This window comes from Stylophora pistillata, chromosome 2 (assembly GCF_964205215.1).
Source record: "Stylophora pistillata chromosome 2, jaStyPist1.2, whole genome shotgun sequence".
Classification (NCBI taxonomy): domain Eukaryota; kingdom Metazoa; phylum Cnidaria; class Anthozoa; order Scleractinia; family Pocilloporidae; genus Stylophora; species Stylophora pistillata.
Window position 1 is genome coordinate 48,285,832 of NC_142520.1, and position 17,441 is coordinate 48,303,272.

At 37.2% G+C, this 17,441-nt stretch overlaps 2 protein-coding genes and 1 long non-coding RNA gene across 6 annotated transcripts; all 3 read right to left on the reverse strand.

Moving 5' to 3' along the window:
- Positions 1-1,452: 1,452 nt before the first annotated feature.
- On the reverse strand, positions 1,453-8,140 carry LOC111336402 (leucine-rich melanocyte differentiation-associated protein). The gene is made up of 6 exons (XM_022942495.2): positions 8,001-8,140; positions 6,012-6,112; positions 5,028-5,154; positions 3,945-4,084; positions 3,585-3,714; positions 1,453-2,808 (listed from the first exon to the last, which is right to left on the reverse strand). Exons 1-6 carry the CDS (start codon positions 8,040-8,042, stop codon positions 2,647-2,649), a joined length of 702 nt encoding a protein of 233 aa, XP_022798230.1. The 5' UTR covers positions 8,043-8,140; the 3' UTR covers positions 1,453-2,646.
- A 218-nt stretch (positions 8,141-8,358) lies between these two features.
- On the reverse strand, positions 8,359-17,112 carry LOC111336403 (uncharacterized). Of its 4 annotated transcripts, none has more exons than XM_022942498.2 (4): positions 16,857-17,112; positions 12,953-13,172; positions 9,675-9,974; positions 8,359-9,153 (listed from the first exon to the last, which is right to left on the reverse strand). In XM_022942498.2, the coding sequence occupies exons 1-4, from the start codon at positions 17,001-17,003 to the stop codon at positions 9,032-9,034; spliced, it is 789 nt and encodes a 262-aa protein (XP_022798233.1). In that variant the 5' UTR covers positions 17,004-17,112; the 3' UTR covers positions 8,359-9,031. The 4 variants fall into 4 exon arrangements, with proteins under 4 accessions (XP_022798233.1, XP_022798232.1, XP_022798231.1 ...); XM_022942497.2 differs by having other exon boundaries at positions 8,359-9,156; positions 16,857-17,111; XM_022942496.2 differs by having other exon boundaries at positions 8,359-9,159; positions 16,857-17,111.
- Positions 13,578-15,544, reverse strand: LOC148739992 (uncharacterized). The gene is made up of 2 exons (XR_015996934.1): positions 14,220-15,544; positions 13,578-13,777 (listed from the first exon to the last, which is right to left on the reverse strand). It is a non-coding gene; the product is annotated as an uncharacterized LOC148739992 (long non-coding RNA).
- Positions 17,113-17,441: the final 329 nt, after the last annotated feature.

Below are 17,441 nucleotides of genomic sequence, written 5' to 3' on the forward strand. Positions count from 1 at the left end.
AAAGGTTCGGCTAAAATGAAGATAGGTTAGATCGCGTTTGTTACCCAGAGCCTAAACTTTGTTAAAAAAAACGTTTTTTTTCATTTCTCCTCCCTTCCCCATGCCCTCGCTTTAACAATTTTGACAAAGGGAAAATCAAACCGCCTGAAAAAGCAACGCAATATTAAAATGGAATGTAATGTTTCAACAAAACTCGATTATGGTTGTTGATAGAAGAAGTTTTTTTTCCTCTTCTAAATATCATCATTCCATATTTATTATGGGTATTTATTTATTATGGGTACTTCAATGTGACTTTTGTGGTTAAGATTTCACATTCACCAAAACCTTGAACTACCATGAGTGATCAAGACAGAACTTCTCCTAACAATATCAATACAAAATCTAGCAGACAAGTAATGAGAACAGAGAAAAATACCAAGTTAGGGATAAGTAGTTGATCCAATTCCAAATTCTCCAAACCGCCTGAAAAAGCAACGCAATATTAAAATGGAATGTAATGTTTCAACAAAACTCGATTATGGTTGTTGATAGAAGAAGTTTTTTTTCCTCTTCTAAATATCATCATTCCATATTTTGAACGAAAGGATTCTCTTAAAAAAAAACTTTTCAAAAACGAGGCACACGGTTACAGTCAGAGTGAGCGAGTACTTCCCCGTTCCATTCCCATGAGTGATCAAGACAGAATTTCTCCTTACCACTTCAATACAATATCAAACAGACAAGTGATGAAAATAAAGTAAAGTATAAAATAAGGGGATCGTCAGTTGATACTACTCAATAGTTGTTATTATATTTTATTATGGGTACTTCAATGTGACTTTTGTGGTTAAGATTTCACATTCACCAAAACCTTGAACTACCATGAGTGATCAAGACAGAACTTCTCCTAACAATATCAATACAAAATCTAGCAGACAAGTAATGAGAACAGAGAAAAATACCAAGTTAGGGATAAGTAGTTGATCCAATTCCAAATTCTCCAAACCGCCTGAAAAAGCAACGCAATATTAAAATGGAATGTAATGTTTCAACAAAACTCGATTATGGTTGTTGATAGAAGAAGTTTTTTTTCCTCTTCTAAATATCATCATTCCATATTTTGAACGAAAGGATTCTCTTAAAAAAAAACTTTTCAAAAACGAGGCACACGGTTACAGTCAGAGTGAGCGAGTACTTCCCCGTTCCATTCCCATGAGTGATCAAGACAGAATTTCTCCTTACCACTTCAATACAATATCAAACAGACAAGTGATGAAAATAAAGTAAAGTATAAAATAAGGGGATCGTCAGTTGATCGAATACCAAATTCTCCAAACCAACATCATAGGAACTGTATCGCAAACAGTAAGGAGAATTGCTAAGGAGATCATGGCAGTGTAAGGGTTAATCTAAACAAGCTGAATTGACGAGGGAAATAATTTGTAATGTAGACAGTAGCATACTACTCAATAGTTGTTATTATATTTTATTATGGGTACTTCAATGTGACTTTTGTGGTTAAGATTTCACATTCACCAAAACCTTGAACTACCATGAGTGATCAAGACAGAACTTCTCCTAACAATATCAATACAAAATCTAGCAGACAAGTAATGAGAACAGAGAAAAATACCAAGTTAGGGATAAGTAGTTGATCCAATTCCAAATTCTCCAAACAGCATAGGAATTGTATGGCGGACAGTAAGGCAAATTACTAGTAACATCTGGGATCAAAGGGTGAGCCCACTTTTGGAGAAAAGTTAAAACCGTTTTAATAAACAGTTATAATAATCTCAAAAAAGCAACTTCAGTTACAACGTAAAGGCTTTCATGTACCATTCAGATTAAAACAGAAATTCGACTTGTGTATTAAATAATTGTATCTCTCTTTCAAGATATTAAAAAAGAGTGATCATATCACTTTATCCAAAAAGATACTTTAAGTAAAAGAATACTAGTTTATCATCAGAAAGTCAGAATAAAATGTCGTTTTGACTTATACTCTAAACTGTTTCACAACAAGGTTACTTTGGACCAATAAAACTCTATATTTACTGATATATCACAATAAAACTATAATTACTTCCTTAACGTATTTTTAGAACTACGAAACGGTTAAAGCATAACATTATGAAGCATACAACACCGGCCAAAATCGTAAGTTAATAGACGCCAGTATGTGGCTTACGGACTTCCTTCAAACATTATAAGACACTGAAACCCTATCAATTTTGTTCATTGAAATATTTTTCAAAAACAGGAAGTGCCTTTATATTTGAAGTTCGGGTTTGCTTTTGAAGCCAGTGGGTCTGCTTCACCTGAAGAAATAGCTGGTTCTTTTTCTCTCACTCCAGTAGCAATTTTTTTTTTTCAGAAAGACTGGTAAGAGATTGAATATTGAACATTGATTACGAGGTAAATCTCTGGCTAGCCTTCGGGCATGCCTTCGTTATAAGCACCGCTGGACAGGAGAGGTTTACCTGTTCGCGTGGCTCAAGGCTTCATATATTCACGCAGACGAAGAAGCGCTCGAGGTGAATTTGTTCGTTGAAATTTTGACGTGCCGTAGTCCAAGACTAAGCGCTGTATATACATTTTCTCTTGCTCTTGCAATGACAAAAGCACAAAAATTAACAAATTCAATAATCATCTTTACCATTTTTATTAAAGTTCGTTGTTTCTTATAAATCTGTTGCCTTCCGATTGTTTTCCGTAGTAGACGTATCGACAACGTCCGAATGTTCCTTTGTGATCTCCTGGAGGGATTGAATTGCTCGGTAGCGGGGTGTAGTTTGAGGATACCATGCTTTCTTGCAGTTCAGCGGTCTAGTCGAAAAAGAACAACGTAATTCATTCAATGAGAAAAACTCTTTCAGGTGGCTTAAGGTGGCTGGTACCAGTTTTCATCTTTTTGATGGTTTGTGACTTTAAAAGAATACAACAAAAAGACTGACCAAGGTCAGTTGAACACTTTTACAGGGTTGAATTAAATAATGATTGGTTATTCAAAACTAGGTGTCATTTTGTCACCAGCAGTTTCCATGGCAACGCTATCATAGGCTTATTCAGACGCATTTTTTAGCTTGTGGCTTAAATAATTCGAAAACTAACCCGGTGACCCCGTATTTTTTTTCAGTGATTGCATTTGGCACTTGAAAAGGAAAATGCACAAAGATTTTAAAAAAATTCTACGGAGCGGAATTTCAGAAAATCTAGAAAAAAGGCAATTTCACACCTCGCAAATTTCCTTGCGTAGGATTTTCTAATTTTTTTTTCTGATGATTCCTTTCGACGTTATTATCATATTGGAACAATAAAAAGGAGGGGTCACCGGACTTGTTTTCATGCAATAGCTTTCGTGAGTTCAGCAATTTCCACGCGCGTTCTCGCGCATATAAAAATCTGGATTCTATAAGATCGACATTTGCTCATGATCTGTTATAGCTACCGCTGACAATTACGTGTGCTCGCGCGAGCGCCTACAATCTGAAGAGTTGGGGCGAAAAAAAAAAAGAGGAAACATGGGAAGAATGAACAACCCTGATAAAGGTTTCTCTCTGAAAAAGTAAGAAGTAATCGAAATAAGAATTTGCATTACTAACCAGATCTTCATCAGGGGGAGCCATAATTTTCATGTGAGCACCAACTCTCTGAGCTTCATCTCTTTCATCTTTTTTCACAGGTCTTGAATCAAGGAAGGTTAGCTTTGGCAGGCGGTAAATGACATAATATCTGATGGAGGAACCATTCATAATTTATATAATATTTTTTTATCAAATTAGACTTGGATGCATCACTCTCGGGGGGGGGGGGGGGGCGATCCAGGAGGTTTCGATAAGGGGGCATCTTAATTTTGATTCAGAAGACCACAGCCAAAATAAGCAAAGAATATGAGAATTAGGAGAAATGAAAATCCAACCAAGGATCACATTCCCTAATAAAATACCTATATATTAGTCTACCTGTATCGTTGATAATCTTCCTCATCTCTGTGTGAAAAAGACAGTTCATTTGGACAGGCCTGGTTACTCAGCATGCTGAGGTACTTCAGAGAGGGTAGATTCTTGGAGATTTTGTCCAAAATTACATCTAGATTGGCTATGTGTTAAAATTCAGGAAAATCACAATTACATCTAGATTGGCTATGTGTTAAAATTCAGGAAAATCATGGTCTGCAATAATAATTTAGTACTGTTTTCTTCTATTGAGATATCTCAACTTAGCCTGTGACAGGCTCTTGATTAAAGCGAACAACCAAAAAGGTCACTGGATGCAAAAAAATAGTGGAGTTCTGCAGACATTTTTCTTGACATATCCAGCCACTGTTTGCTGTTCACATTCTGTTTCCTTCCTTTTCACTGACTGAAGGCCTAATACAGGGTGATCTAAACTATGCAGACTTGTCATGTGTTAAAACTGACGCAATTTAGGGAATTTCATCACCTCGAACTTGAATTCTCAGAGGAGATTAGAGCATGCATGATCTGAATCTAGATTCCAACCTATAAATCATTAACACTTAAACCCATGAGAGTGACCAGCAACCAAATTCTCCTTACAATATCACCCTTGAATCACACACATTGGTGTCCCACAAATCCTCCTTGTCACCACCCTCAGAAATGTATAGAGAACATTGAGCTCAACACTGAATTTTCAACTTACTACGTAGCCAAGTGGCTATAGTGACATTAATTTTTAGATGTTACCACAATTTCAGTTTGTTTACTAGCCAAACTGGCTTGTGGAAATTGAAAACCACTCGCCAAAACTGAGTTTCTACTGGTCTGTGGCTAGTGGGCTACTGTTAATGTCAACCCCTGGAGAAAAGTATGGAGGATCTGTATGCTAATGTTTGGGTGATAAGGGTCAAGCAGTTTATTGGTCAGAAGGTCTATCTTGTAGAACCTTATCCTGGTTTCAGTGGAATGAAGTGACTTGACATTTTTCTACCTCCCCTCCCTTGCAGGATACCCCCCCCCCATCCCAGAATAATTTTCTTAATAAAACTCAATTGATAAAATTAGACAGGGTTAAAAGGATATTTTGTTTTTGTTCAATGTCAGCGTGTGTAAGTGGGGCATTTCAGGAATATCCATATCATCTCCAAGCTGGTTGTTATCGAGGATTAGTTCCTCCAGCCTTTCGAAACTGTACAGACCATTAAGTGATCTATGGAAAAAGAAGAAAGTGGATCAACATCTCACCCCAACAGTTACTAGCACCTAATTTCTCCTTACAATATCAGCCCTGTTTAGTTTAGTTTAATTCATTTTGCCACAAGAATGGCAGGAGAAAGGAACAGAACTTTCATTCCAATTGACACCTAACCCCTTTTTTACCCACCCATCCCACCCTGGGGAGGACATCCATCACACAGTAATCTCCTGTGTGGGAAATTAAAGTCTCCTACCCCAACCCTGCAGGAGATGGGAACTCCATTTATCGTCCCTATCCAAGAAGACTAGAAAGTTTAACCATTTGCAGATATTATTACAAAGGAAGCACTTTCTTCTCATTTGTTTAAAGACCCTGAGTGTTGGTCCGGCCGGATTTGAACTCACGACCTCCCGCACAACAGTCCGGCACTCTACCAATTCAGCCCTGGATCACACATCAAGGTCATGAGATTAAAGTAAATAATCACCAACTAAAAAAGCTCTTGATTGTTGACCAATTTCTCCTTGTAAGCACCTCAAGAAATGTCTAGGGAACAGTTTGGAGAATATGCATACCAATGTCTAGGTAAAAAGGATAACACCAATTTCAAATGAGTTAATTGCCATGAATATAGCAATTAAAAATTCTGAGGAAAACTTTGACCTTTGTAAGGTGATTTTTTTTTCCTCTGAGACAAGTAGCACAAATTCAAAATGATCTGAATTTGTGCAAATGACCACAGCAAGAAGTTCAAGGTAGACTAAGTAGTCGCAGCACACATAGCACATGGGGTAGATGGTCACAGAAACCTATTTCAGTCAGCTCCTGTTTTCAGTGGATTATTCTGAACTAAAGATAAATATCCTCACCTTAGCTGGTTGTAACTCAGATCCAATCTCGTAACAACCTTCCCATATTTCCTTCCAAAAATCCCTGGTATGCTTTCTACCTCTTGGCCAACAAATGATAACTGTTTAAACAAAAAAACATCGCATTCATATTGCAAATTTTGTATGCATTTCCGGGTTTATCATATAAGGGGGAAAAATTACTGAATTGTGATTGGTCAAGACAGAGGGCATTTTTTTCTTAATTTTTATAATTGCCCCGGGCAAAATTACTTGAAAATGATGGCTGAAAATCGCTTAGCAACGGCTGCCAAGGTAAAGGAAAATTCTGTTTGTTTTGTAACAATGGCGTCCCGTTTTGCTCGAGATCAGTAAGAAAACATTTTGCTCCTTATATTATAAAGAAGTAATCACATGGTTCCTCGTAAAATTAAGGATTAATATCACTTGTGTTTTCGGAAGTTGCAGAAATTGCCCTCGTCGCTGTGACTCAGGCAATCTCAGCAACTTGATCCGAAAACACGTGTGATATTAATCCTTAATTTTACTCTGCCCCATGCAATTACCTATACAAAATGAATGCATTGAAGTGACTGATTGACTGTAACATGTTGATTAGCAGATTGATCCACTAATTGATTCACAAGATCACTTGTGACTGACATTGAGAAATTCACTAATGGCTTCTAAGTTCAAATGCAGTCAAAGTATAACTATTCCCTTTTCTGTTTGATAATTTAGTTTTATCAACTGAGTTGACTGATAAAAGAAGAAAGTGCTACTGCTTGAAAGTCAGCTTTAGAAACTCTAATAATGGTGAAAAATTTACATCATCAAGTCAGTTGATTAAACCAAATTATCTTGTAATACCCAGGGCTTGACACTGGTGGTAGCCCACTAGCCACAGACTTACTAGTAGAAATTCAGTTTTGGCTAGTGGTTTTCAATTTCCATCAGCCAGTTTGGCTAGTAAACAAAATGACATTGTGGTAACATCTAGGATTTCACTAGCCACTTGGTAAGTAAGTTGAAAAGTTAGTGTCAAGCCCTGATACCTCTCCCTGATGCAGCATCACAATTTCTTTAGAAACCTATCCCCCACACTCCTTGTCATTTAAGTTGATACTTGGAAATTTTGCAAGTAATACAAAGCTGCGCTCTGAGGAAAATTGATTGGGGCCCAATACTCTGAAACTGTGAAATCCAGGGTGCCCAGCATATGCTTTTTGTGAAAGAACTAAAATTCTTGAGTTTCCCAAGAGCAAAAGTAACGTGCCAGAGGCCACCGGGCACTGCTAGATCACAGCCTTGTAGTGAAGGGCACATTTTTAAAGGCATCAAATGTCCCTTTACCTCCCAGAAGTGATTACCATGTAATTTATCCCTATGTTATCTATGAATCAGGTAGTGAGAATTTAGACATATCTGGTACAAGTTGTTATCTTGACCTGGCACCAAATTCTTGTAACTTACTAACAAGGTAATATGTAACAGCTAGAGGGGATAATTAGCGATCTGGTCTTCGGAGTTCAGAGGTTTAAAAACCGTCAAAATTTGCTAATACTTGGTGGTTTGAATTATAATTATTTGAATCATAATTGGAGAAAAACTTCATAGCAGTGATAAATCAACTATTTTTGTTTCTAAACCCTTCAAAACAGCAAAAAGCCGAATATCATTAAAAAACTCAGCGAATGTGATCGCCCTGGGCGAGTTGGACAGGAGAAAATGTGTACAGCCGAAATTTTTTTAACATATGTGATAAACTGCAATTCAAGTGGTCAGCAACTTTTCAGTGAAGTAAACAATTATTTATCGACGTTTTTCGCAATCAAGAAGACAGTGATGAAACATAACCTTACTCAATGAATCGATCACGAAATCTAAAATTGCATCAGCGAATACCGATCAAAATTCGGAAAGGAAGCAGGACGCTACACATGCACGGTTGATATGAGTGCCAAATTGTTGTTGGTTCGAGATCGCCAGTAAATAAATTTCAGTCCCTACCTGGGAACCATTAAGCACCACAGCTGCCTCGGCACTATCCATCCTTCTGGTGAAAAGGCCTCCAAAGGGTACAATATTACATATCCAGTGCGCAAATTTTGTGAACGTTGCAATGTTTGCCAAAGAATATTATGAATTCGGTACCAGGCTCTAGTCCGATAGGTCGGGGGGGTGGGGGAGGGGGTGCTGGGGGGCCTGTTATCGGGACGCCGGGAGTCAAAGCACACACACCCATGAATCTGCCCCCTTTCTCTTCTTTTCTGTAATTACGCGCATCGGTCAATCATAACGTATCTTTAAGAAAAAAATCAAAAATCGTTCTTTGAATGGACTCTACGAAAACACGTGCAGTCTTGACTTCACCACTTCAAGATTTTATTATCAAACCATACGTACTGTACAGACATTTTGTCTTGATTAGGTTAATATATTGTTACCGGAAAGAACATATTCATACATATATGTACAATATTTTGACATTATGCAAGTCAAGTTGACTTAATTAAATGCTGCATGAGTCTATGCATTTTTGCATAATTGACATTTATCTTGAATGGTTTGAACTTGACCCTGCTATATCGAGATCCTCCTTAAATATGTTTATGATCAGGTATTTTCTGATATCAGTTGTTTAGATTTAGACAATGCAATAACTTGTTCTATATAAGTACAGTTTAATTTCCACTTAAGATTTACCCATGTAGTGGCAAAAATCTTGCCAAAAAATCATGTAAACTATCTATTTTAATTTACACTTGTCTCACCTAACCCAAGTGAACTGTTACTTTTTTTCCACGTGAACTCTCATTTGAGTTGTTATGCAATCCTCTTACAGTCAAAAATGCTGTAAAAACAGTATGCTTCTTTTCAGACTATATAAATACCTGAGAATCAAAACAACTATTACAGAGATTATAGAAATGCAACCAGAGATATAACAATTGCAGTCATAGGAAACCTGTGTGAATGAACCTGTATAGCATGGGAAAACATGACTTAAATAAAAAGATTTAATGGAATTTACACAATTCCTATTCCTGAGGCACTTCAGATTCTTCCGTTTGAGTTGGGGGGTCTGCCTGTTCTTCAGCAGCTGGCACTGGTTCTGGTTCTGCATCTGTTGTTTTGTTCTCTTCATTTGCAGGTGCTGGCTCTGCTGCTGAAGAAAACATGGCTGTCAGAGATGAGATATTTGGATCAAAAAAAAGTTTCTGTTTTTAAAAATTAAGGAACATAAGGGAAGACTAAGCACAAATAAGAAGAGAAGAGAACCACAATCCTTGTCAAAATTGTTGAGACATTTTCCAACTTTTCTGAGTCAAAGTGGGTGAGAGTAGATAATTTGCAATAAAACTTGATAAGGGTGACACTACTAGATTTGAAAAGGGAGTTTTCAGAGCACAAAACAGTTTACAGTGAAAATATTGTTAGGTCATTGTCATTGTCGCAAAGTTTTTTTCCCAAAAAGTAGAATCACATTGACCTCTTTTTGGTTGGGGTTTTGAACAATTTCTTTCTATTGTTGATGTGTTTTTGGTGTGAGTCCCAGTTTAGCAAAGCCTTTTCAACCCCTTGGTACATCAGTCTTGGATTCTGGATATCTTGTTGTGAATTCAGAAACCCAGTTCCTAGATTACAAAAGAGAATTACCAATTTTTTCTCAATTTGACTCACCTTCTGTTTCTTGCTGATCCTCTTTTTTCTCATCCTCAGCTGCTTCCCCCTCTCCCTTCTCCCCTGCTTGCTCTCCTTCCCCTTCTGCCTGCTTTGTCTCTCCTTCTGTAGGCTTTTCCTCCCCCTCTGTCTCCTTTGCTGGCTCTTGCCCCTCCCCTTCCTTATTTTCCTCTCCCTCTGGCTTTACCTCCTCGTCAGTCTTCTTAGCAGCAGCTGCAGCAGCCTCCCCATCTTCACCTTCACCAGCTGGTACAGCTCCTTCAGTGGTCTTTTCTGTTTCCTCTACTTTATTGTCTTGATCTGTTTTATTGATTGATGAAAACAGAGGAATTTTAGTCAATACCGGAAAGCTTTTTACATCCACAAGGTTGTATAAGCATCAACAAAGATAAAGAAAAAGGGGAAGGGAAAGTATAAGTCACCAACAGGAAAGGATACAATTTAATACGACAGAGAGACTGCATCTCCAATGTAACATGGATCTGATTATACTCCAAAATAATAATTTGGATATATCAACAAAGTTGAAATGGTAAATTGGCCACCGTAACGATTACAAAAGCTGACGTTTTGAGCGTTTGCCCTTCGTTGGAGCAAAAGACGAAGGGCTAACACTCGAAACGTCAGCTTTTGTAATCGTTACGGTGGCCAATTTACCATTTCAACTTTGTTGATATATCCAAATTATTTCGTTACCCCCACCGACGCAGCCCCAAACAGTTTCTTTAGAAACTGTCAGCCTTTATTCATGATTAATCCTACATTGATCCCTCTCTTAGCCCTTTCACTCCCAGAAGTGATTAACAAGGAACTTCTCCCTATAAGGTCCACACATTATCCACCAAAGAGGTAATGAGAATATACTCAAACTTATCAGGTATAAGTTATCTTGATCTAACAGCAAATTCTTGTAAATAACCCACAAGGAACTGCACAGCAACCAGAGGGGAGAATTAACAATCAGATCTTGGGATTTAAAGGGTCAAGCAATTTTAATGCCACTTCTGTTTTCTTTTGCTCCAAAATAGATCTTGTATGGTACTAAATTTAGCTCATGCAATACAGGTACTAATAATTAATTTATTTTATTTTGCTCTGTACTGAAACATCCCAGTAATATGCTTGAGGTACTTCAAGGAACAGGTACAAAGCTTGTTGCACATTTTTTAACCATTCACAGACAAGTACTTAAAGTTTGCTTGCAAAAATGCATGCTTCTCTTAGACCCTTCCTTTTGCGACAGTTTGAGCACAATTAAGTGCTAAAAAGTAATTGTTGGGGATAAACGACTTCTATCGGTTGATTAAAGATATACTTTCATTTTCTCAGTAAGCATGAAGCATGTATATAGACAAATTTGAATTCATAGAAACAGGCCGACCCAGTGGTGTTAAAAAGATGAAAAGAAATCCAAGGAGAACCAACCAAAAAAGCAAAAGGTAAAACAAAGAAAAAGAAAGGTCAGTTCAGAGCAGGGTTCAAAACAGAAATATTTACATGTAAGTAAATCCAAAAGGCAAGCATTTAATATGGAATTTCCAACCAATATTTGCCAGGTGTTTCTTGTTTAATGGGATTGTAGCAAATGGCTTCTCTTTAATCCAAGTTATAATTTATTAAAAAAAGTTCAATTTGCACAGTCAAGTAGAGGCACTTCAGATCACTTTATTAATCGCATCAGAAACTTAACTTTGCTTGAATAGGAAAATAATGTCAATTCACTTGAAAACAAAATGTAACATGTCGCTGAACAAACTAATTATTACAAAGTTCTCAGATCAAAAATTTATCATGATGATGATGATAATATTTGGTCAAAAAGCCAATATCTTACTTTAAGTTAAATAGTGTAGAGTGAATTTAAAAGTATGTACAAACATATTCATTTGTTAATGCATATTTCAAAATTTCTGAATCTGTATTATTCTCCACAATTTTCATAATAACATCTTCATTGCATAATTCTCTAATAAATTGCATTACCTCTCAAATAAAATTTGAATTGAGGATAAGTTTATAATAATTAACATCTTTACAATGTAATAAAGATCATAATTATAAAATCTTCAAAATTTATATATGACTTGTAATGTTAGGAACAAAACAATCTATAAAAAATTTGAAATTAAATTATCTTATTGGGAAAAGTTTAAAAACATTATCAACAATGGTGAAGGCATCCTGGTGGTTTTTATATGAATCATACATCTGAGTTATTCATTTTCTGGCATCCTTCCACCAGCTGTATTACAAATAAAACAGAAAATCTTAGTATCACAGTGATAATTTAATTGTTATAAATAAACAAATTACATCTAAATCAAAAGATTTGCACATTTACTGTAAATTGATCTGTAGGTTGATAGTGATTCAAAGAATTAAAGCATTATATGCAGCAAATTTTAATCATAGATCCCAGCCTACAATGATTTACAATCATTATGGAAGCTTTACAAGGAAATTATCTGATGACTAGTTCTCCTGTCTATAGTTGCTTTATATTTCCTCATAATTTAGGAGAATTTGGGGTTAAATTAAGAGAAACTCTAATTTTGGGCAATTTATAATTTCAGGTAAAATGACTTTTAGGTGACTTGACCCATTACCCTCCAGGGCTCGACACTAACTTTTCAACTTACCAGCCAAGTCAGGCTACTGACATCTTAGTCAGATGTTTTTAGATGTTACGACAATTTCAGTCTGTTTACTAGCCAAACTGGCTCATGGAAATTGAAAACCACTAGCCAAAACTGAATTCTACTAGTCTGTGGCTAGTGGGCTAACTGTTAGTGTAGACCCTGACCCACACTACCTGCTAGCAAGGCAAGGAAAAACAAAGCTCAGAAAAAGAGAAATCATGAAAAATTCCCATGTCAGATTCTCTGCCTTTAAGTCTAACTGCTGACAATTTAGGGCATTAAAGACAAAAAAAAAACAATTTTAGAAGGATATAAAAGGTTAGAGTTCGCTTTATTCAAACTGTACTAATGTTTTCTTTTTTGCCTGGCAAACTGAGTTTGAATAATCATGGCTCACAGCATATCTTTTCAGTTCATGACATTTCATATGCGACACTCCTTGCATGTCTCCATCAGATTTTGAATAATTGAATGATTATGCTTCACAGCTATAAAATTAATATACTGCACAAGTAATGCAACATACTCATTCACCCTTAATCCCTGGTGAAGACTGGCAAAAAGAAGTTTAGAAGTCCCAGTCTTCAATTGACACTGACTCTACATTTTTCGCCATAGTATTACTCTGCATTTACTCACCTTCAACTTCATCTCCCTCTGCAACTGGAGCCAATGTTTCAGTGACTTCTGGTGGAATTGGCCTTGGTGTTTGAACAGGCACAACCTCCTCATTAGCAGCCTTCTCAAAAGCTTCTTGCCGCACAATCAATTCAGCTTCCTCTTTCCGTTTTTGTTCTCTTATGAGCTCTTCTTCAGCTTCTTGCCTCTCTCTTTCAAGAGCTTTTTGTTCCTCTTGTTTCTACAAAATATTTACATCAAGGAAAAAAATGAATTTAATTTTTTCTTGGCTCATTATCTGTGGAACCAAAAATTAGTGACAAGGATTTCAAATGGGTGACCCTAAAAGCCGGAATGACAGAATGCCAGAATGCTGGAATGCCAGAATGCCGGAATGCAGGAATGCCGGAATGACGGAATATGACCCCAAATCCTAATACCTGGAACGACGGAATATGACCTCAAATCCTAAAATCCAGAAACGGATGTCAGGACATATTGACAAAGACAATAACGCACATGAATAAAACTATGTGTTGATTTTTTTTTCCTTTACTGAGTGTTATTATGAACCATTACACATGCAAGGTAGCTGCGTTGTAAACCTGTTTATTCATCTTTTGTTCTGCTTAATGTGCCATAAGTTTTAATCCTGCCATAGGAAGTCGCACTGTATGGGTCCGCAAATGATCCCAGGACCGCAAATGATCCCGGACTGCAAATGATCCCGGACCGCAAATGATCCCAGGAACGCAAATGATCCGGGACTGCAAATGATCCTGGACCGCAAATGATCCCCAAATTGGACTGCAAATGATCCCCAGACTGAACCGCAAATGATCCCGACTAAAAAATAAGGAATGGCATGGACTGATATGAAAACACGTTTTATTATTTTATAAGAAATATTCCATAGCTGATTTGTTTTTTGATTTTAGCAGAAAATCTGTGACATTGCATGACGTTCTGTCAGGTAACACACAACGTTTTATGTATAAGGGCCAAAGATTTTGTCCATTTCAAGACCTTTAGCATAGTACAATAATTTTCTAAAGACATTTGTTGTGATCGCGGGCTGCGAATCTTCTGTTAATTGAATGTGTAGAATGCTGGAGAACATGCTTAAGTGGATTTCATTTCTGTTGCATATGATCAATGCTTCCAGTGCACGTGTGATTTCAGTGAAATCAAGCATGTAAAAATCACAAGGACAACGGAGAATTAAAATTCACACATAGTATGATAGCTGTAAAAAAATTAAATTTCCACAGTTGATTTCACCGATTACCTGTTGAACTAAAAGTCTTTTGTTCAGCATCCTCAGTACCCAGAGTGGGGATATGGCCTTGCTGGGCCATGAAGCTGAGCTTCATTACCATAGCCTGGAACCAACAGCATCGACACAGAATTCCCAACTAGCAGTTGTTCAGGAATTAAAGCAGAAATACAGCGAGGGGAAAATAGCTAAAGAAATTTGCCACAGAAGTGGAAGGCAGTTCGATTGTTACTCACACCGTGTCTTTCAGAGCAGTGAAAGTTTATTACTGAGGTTTATTCAAACGACAGCATTTTTTGCAACAGTTACCTCCTGGTGGACTTTTAGTTAGGAACTTTAGCTAAAGACACACATGGCAACGAAAAAGCAAGCAGCGCTACATATGTTGGACGGAATCTTATTGTCTAAAACATTAAGTTCTTGTTATTGTTGCTGCCGTTGTTATCAGTCATATGGCATTAATGGACTGATTAGATTTGATTTGAAGATACTGTAACACCAAAATAACAATGTTTAGCTGAGCAGAGATACGAGGTGTATATTGCGTTATTAAAAAAAATCTGTTAAAGGGCTACTGGTTGCAAAGAATACAAAACTTCTGGCCTGCAACTCAAATCAGCAGTTTTATTTGTCAGTCGTCAGTTGTTAGAGTTAATAAAAAAAATTCAGCACAAAGTGTGGAAAAGATGCTAGTTGTGAGCCATGATAATCACTGTTCACGCCAATTCCCTATCCACACTATTTCAGCATCCATGCTATTGTTCACGCCAATTCCCTATCCACACTATTTCAGCATCCATGCTATTCCTTATTTTTTAGTCGGGATCATTTGCGGTTCGGTGTGGGGATCATTTGTGGTGTGGGGATCATTTGCGGTCCGAGATCATTTGCGGTCCAATTTAGAGATCATTTGCAGTATAGGGATCAGTTGCGGTCCAATTTAGGGATCATTTGCAGTATAGGGATCATTTGCGGTCCAATTTAGGGATCATTGCAGTATAGGGATCAGTTGCGGTCCAATTTAGGGATCATTTGCAGTATAGGGATCAGTTGCGGTCCAATTTTGGGATCATTTGTAGTATAGGGATCAGTTGCGGTCCAATTTAGGGATCATTTGCAGTATAGGGATCAGTTGCAGTCCAATTTAGGGATCATTTGCAGTATAGGGATCAGTTGTGGTCCAATTTAGGGATCATTTGCAGTATAGGGATCAGTTGCGGTCCAATTTAGGGATCATTTGCAGTATAGGGATCAGTTGCAGTCCTGGGATCATTTGCGGACCCATACAGCACAGCATGTGAAAACTAACTTGACCTACCACATTGCAATAAACAATTGGAACATACCTTTCGTGGACACGTTTCCTGGTATTTAATGAAATATATGCTTGTAAGCATGAGAAAATCACAGGAACCTTTCCACGCTTCTCAAAATATAACGACGTTCAGTCACAGCTCCAAACTTAGACTGGCGTAATAGCAAGCCTTAGTTGCGAGCCCTTTGATAAGAGCTTTTCTTCATCCACAAGTACATTTTAGACCTTGAGTAACCCTAGCTGAAGAGAGTTTGCATGGGGTCATCACGTGGGAATTTCTTGTGGCGTTAAAAGACAAAAAGAAGTTGGCAGAAGGAAGCCATCCAGAAGAATTTCAAGATTTCTTCTTTTCCTGAGCAAATTACAAATCTTCAACTCTCTGACGCTTTTAAAATTTGGCCTTCCAAGGGAAAAGTAATTCTTTGTCTTTTAATGCCATGAGAAATTCCCACGCGATGACCCTATGTAACCTCTCTTCAACTAGTGTTACTCAAGGTCTAAAATGTATTCGGGACAAAGAAAAAGCTCTTATTAAAGGGCTTGCAACTTAAGGGCTTACTATTACGCTAGTCTAAGTTTGGGGCTGTGACTGAACGTCGTTATATTTTGAGAAGCGTGGAAAGGTTCCCGTGATTTTCTCATGCTTACCAGCATATGTTTCATTAAATACTGCCGACGTGACCACGAAAGGTATGTTCCAATTGTTTATTGCAATGTGGTAGGTCAAGTTAGTTTTCACATGCTGTGCGACTTCCTATGCTGCACCTAAAACTCATGGCAAATTTAGCAGATCAAAAGGTAAATAAACAGGTTTACATCGCAGGTACCTTGCATGTGCAATGGTTCATAATTATTCATAACACTCAGTAAAGGAAAAAAAATCAACTCTTAGTTTTAGTCACGTGCGTTATCGTCTTTGTCAATATGTCCTGACATCCGTTCCAGGTTTTAGGATTTGGGGTCATATTCCGTCGTTTCGTCATTCCGTCGTTCCAGCTTTTAGGGTCTCCGTTCCAAAGCAATGGCAAAATTCTTTATACAAATAAATGTCGCCAAAATATTTAGAAATTATTCCCAAAATGAGGTCAATATTTTACACAACGTTTATTACCTAAAAACTTTTGCCATTTTTTACTATTGAAGGGATTAAAGACGTCCTGTTTGCTTCTGAAACAGCTATAACCATTTTTTCTTGGGTAAGAACAAAACAGCAGTGTTTTAGACTGCCTAACACAACATTTGAGGACTCCTTTGTAAATCACTTATCAGTGAAATTGATATCCTCAATAAAGATTATTATCATCACATAAAACCAACTCAGACTCACAGAATACCTTCTTTGCAAACTCTTCGTTTTCAACGTACTTTCGCAGCCAGTGAGCGAGATACTCAATTGGATCTACTGGTCGTTTCTCTGCTATTTCGGCTAAACCAGAAGCAAGAGCTTTTCCGACGTGTTTCTTGAGATATTCAGAGTCCATTTTTTTGACGACAAAAGTGAGAGAAGTCCTCAGAAATGCTGAATTACTTGCTACAAAATCTCTACTTGTGTCTCTTCGTAAGCCTGTAACCACGACTACAAAGCCCGCTGTACCAATGCAATGCGGGCAGTATACACGAAGAAATGTCGTGTACGGTATTACCGATATGTATTAAGATCGGTGCTTTCATTTGTGATCTTAACTTTTCTCCAAAGTTTTTTAATACATCCTCAAAAATGAGCAAACAAATCATATCGGGATATGGTATCATTTAGAATTAGACAATAAAAAAGAATGATCAAGTATCCATTTTTTTTTTTTTAAAAAAAGTTTTGACTCTGCCTGGTCTGATTGCAACATATTAGCGCAAAGAAAAATCAAATTTTGCAATAAGTCTCGCCATAAAAAGAAGGTAGTTTTTTTGTTTATTTTTCATAA